General features: G+C 39.3%; 1 protein-coding gene across 1 annotated transcript; it reads right to left on the bottom strand.

Moving 5' to 3' along the window:
* Positions 576–3,357, bottom strand: LOC102178763 (vomeronasal type-1 receptor 1). The gene has a single exon (XM_018063506.1). The coding sequence runs from the start codon at positions 1,612–1,614 to the stop codon at positions 670–672; it is 945 nt and encodes a 314-aa protein (XP_017918995.1). The 5' UTR covers positions 1,615–3,357; the 3' UTR covers positions 576–669.

Genomic DNA, 3,633 nt, shown 5'->3' with positions numbered 1-3,633 from the left:
TATGGGGTCACACAGAGTCAGACACGACTGAAGTGACTTAGCAGCAGCAGCAGTACATTATATCTAGACTTCATTAAAATTGCTGGGATTTCCAATTACAAAAGATTGAGTAAGACTTTAAAAAATAGAGCGCACTCCATTATCCGGAGAGAAACAGACCTTTTAAAAAAGCAAGCTATTAGTATTTAAAGTCAGAATATTTTGAAATTATTTGAGTGAAAACAGCTGATAAAAATAAGTTTTAATTATTTAAATACTTAATGCTGGCCATTAGAAACTGATAATATATTTCCTTTTAGGGTTAATTAATATCCAACACTTAAGAGGTCCCCAAAATAGTCACAAGTGTTGAGATAAATGAAGAAGGCAATGGCACCCCACTCCAGTACTCTTGCCTAGAAAATCCTATGAATGAAGGAGCCTGGTAGGCTGCAGTCCATGGGGTCACTGAGTCAGATACGACTGAGCGACTTCCCTTTCACTTTTCACTTTCATGCACTGGAGAAGGAAATGGCAACCCACTCCAGTGTTCTTGCCTGGAGAGTCCCAGAGACGGGGGAGCCTGGTGGGCTGCCATCTATGGGGTCTCACAGAGTCGGACACGACTGAAGTGACTTAGCAACAGTAGCAGCAGTTGAGATAAATATTTGAATGCCACTGAGAACAGACTCATAGAACGACAATCACATTAGCAAACAGTGTTTTCCTTGCCCTACAGGCAAAGCAGAACTGAGAGATACGAGTGTCCTTGATAATGAGCACAAAGGGGCTGAATGCTGGAAAACATGTGGCCAAAAGGACAGAGATGTTCACCATCCACTGCCCTCGGTTTGCAACTAGAGTCATCCAAATTGTCAAAGCAATGTAGATTGTATAGAATGTAACAAAGGAGCTTACCAGGAACAGGACAGTGCGTGTGGCTCTGACCTCACGAGGAGGTCTGGGGGAGAGTCGGTTGCTGCAAATGTGTTGGACTCGCTGCTTGTGTCTGCACAGGAAAAGAACTATAGTGCTACTGGCCCAAACCATAAAGCCTAAACTCATAATATCAAGGGAGAAATACATGACTGTGTATAATGAGCCTACAGAGCCCTGTATCATGTACCAAGAACAGTATCCATAATTATTTCTCGTACTGAAGTTCTTCTCATTCAGTGGACCCTTTACTATGATAAGAATACATGAACTTATCAAGATATGCACAATCCAGCAGAGGAAACAGCAGAAGGCAATGAATCGTAGAGCTCTCATCCGGAGTTCCATCCACCTCCAGATACTGGGCTTGAGCTTAATAACCTGGAAGCCATTGAAGAGGCAGATGGTGCTAAAGGAAACTCCCGTGGCTACTCTGTGGATATAGAAGACAAGTTTACATCCAGTGTCATCCAGGAAATACCTCCACCCGAAAGCTGCCAGTGTCTGTGGTATGCCTTTAGAGAAAAGAACTGTGGCATTGGCGATGACCAGTTGCATGAGGATTGGGTCGATGGGCCTCAAATTATGTCCAGTGAGCAAAGTGAAGTTATAAAGACAAAAGAGGGAGATATTTCCCATGAGGCCAATTCCTGTCTGAATGAGGAATATAGTCCCCATTTCCAAGCTGGCAGAAAACATCACATCAGTGCCTAGAGGGCACTCGTTTTACTGAAGTTAGAGGAATGAAGAGTGAAAAGGATGAAAAGAAGTGTATCATAATCACCATGTCCCTCAATTTTCAATATTAAGCCTGCATCTAATATAATCTCACGTTAAGTGGGCACTCGATGGACGTGAATCTGAGTGATCTCCGGGAGTTGGTGATGGACAGGGAGGCCTAGCGTGCTGCTATTCATGGGGTCGCAAAGAGCCGGACACGACTGAGCGACTGAACTGAACCAAACTGAAGTGGGCACTTAGAATTTTTGCTCATGTGTGCAAAGGCAATGGAAATGAAGACTACGACCATGAAGTCATCTGCTGTATGAGTGGAAGTGGCCAAACGCACAACGGGAAGCTCTGAGGCTGCAGAGATGTGTGACGGAGTTATCTGTGCACTGATACAGATCTTCCCCCACAATACACTCTGAGAAGAAAAATGTAAGATATAAAACACATGCATGTTTCCAATTTTTTCTTTTTAAGAAAGTAGAGGAATACAAATCGAGGCAAAGATTTCACAGGATAGAAGGATAAACTAGGCTTCATGAAGGAGTTTTACACATCTAAATATGTCACATAATTGTTGAAAAATTTTAATCAAAATTAGATATCAAGATTCAAATAAAAAAATTTCCCTGGTTGTCCATCAGCATTATGTTCTATGTGTACTTGTAAAAAACATCACAAGTTACACAGAGGCATATATGAAAATAAAAGTATCTATAAGATATATGAAACATTTGTCCATACTCACATTTTCTGTTATTTGGCATTAATTATTAGCAACATATGCAAAGTGTATTAATTGGCAAATAAGACTTTCATCATAAGGCAAAAAAATATACAAATATTTTAAATGAAAACTCAAAATCCTACACATTTTTGAAGAAATAAGGCATGTATTAATAGTACATAATTTTAAGACATGTTTCCCCCTTCCTCCCCTGCTGAGTCTGTCTAGACATTGAACAAGTCTATGGTTAGCAAATGTAAGCTTTTGAATGGATGAACAAGGTCCTACTGTATAGCAAAGAGAACTATATTCAGTATCCTATGATAAATCATAATGGAAAAAATAAATATATATATATATTTGCAGTACAGCAGTGATTAGCACAGCATGGTAAATCAACTATACTTCAACTTTTTAAAGTCTTTGGTAACAACCATCTAAAATACCAAGATTATGATATCTAAAGCCATTTCTTGCTAATAGCAAAATATCTTGGAGATACATAATGCTTCTGGTGTGGGGCAGAAAACATCCAACCTGTCCCTATAACGTCTTGTCAAACACAATAGTTAGCCACATGTTTCTTTAAATAACTGTCCCTGACATTGGAGATGAAATGAACTTTACTTTTCTCTGAATAAAATACTTTCATCTAAGAACACAACTTTAAAGGCATATTAAGACAGATTGCATTTAACCCAACATACTCTCTCCCCCCACCCCAAAACAAAACACAGATACCAGATATCAGCTTAGCTACTGGGAGCTCATCTCTATCTTATTTTTGGCCATTTGCCAGAAGCATGAAACCTTGACAGTGAAAACTGTGACGTTCCCTGTGTTGAGTCAGGAGCAAAGGAGAAAGAGAGATGTCAGGCGGTCTCAACACAGGTGAATGAGGGTAGCACTATGCTGAGGGTATCCTGAAAAACCCTGTCCTGCCTGCTGTATAGCACAGGGAACTCAGTGTTCTGTAACAAACTAAATGGGAAAAGAATCTGAAAAGTATATGTATATGTATATGTATACCTGAATCACTTTGCTGTACACTTGAAACTAACACACTGTAAATCAACTACACTTCAATATGAAATAAAAAAAATTTTTTTAATCTGTCCTGAAGGTGTAAGTATTACAGATGTGTGTATAGTTTTATATTCCAATCCCCTGAAACAGAATTTTTTTTTCCATATGGACGACTGAATTTTCTAATGAAGCTTGTCTCAAAATCTGACACTTACCTGAAACACATTGCTACTGAC

This window comes from Capra hircus, chromosome 18 (genome assembly GCF_001704415.2).
Source record: "Capra hircus breed San Clemente chromosome 18, ASM170441v1, whole genome shotgun sequence".
Lineage (NCBI taxonomy): Eukaryota > Metazoa > Chordata > Mammalia > Artiodactyla > Bovidae > Capra > Capra hircus.
Note: the sequence above shows the minus strand (reverse complement) of the source record. Positions and strands in the feature narration are given on the sequence as shown.

What these genes read in the sequence shown, in the direction of transcription:
- LOC102178763 (XM_018063506.1), bottom strand. Translation starts at nt 1,614, where the DNA reads ATGTTTTCTGCCAGCTTGGAAATGGGGACTATATTCCTCATTCAGACA.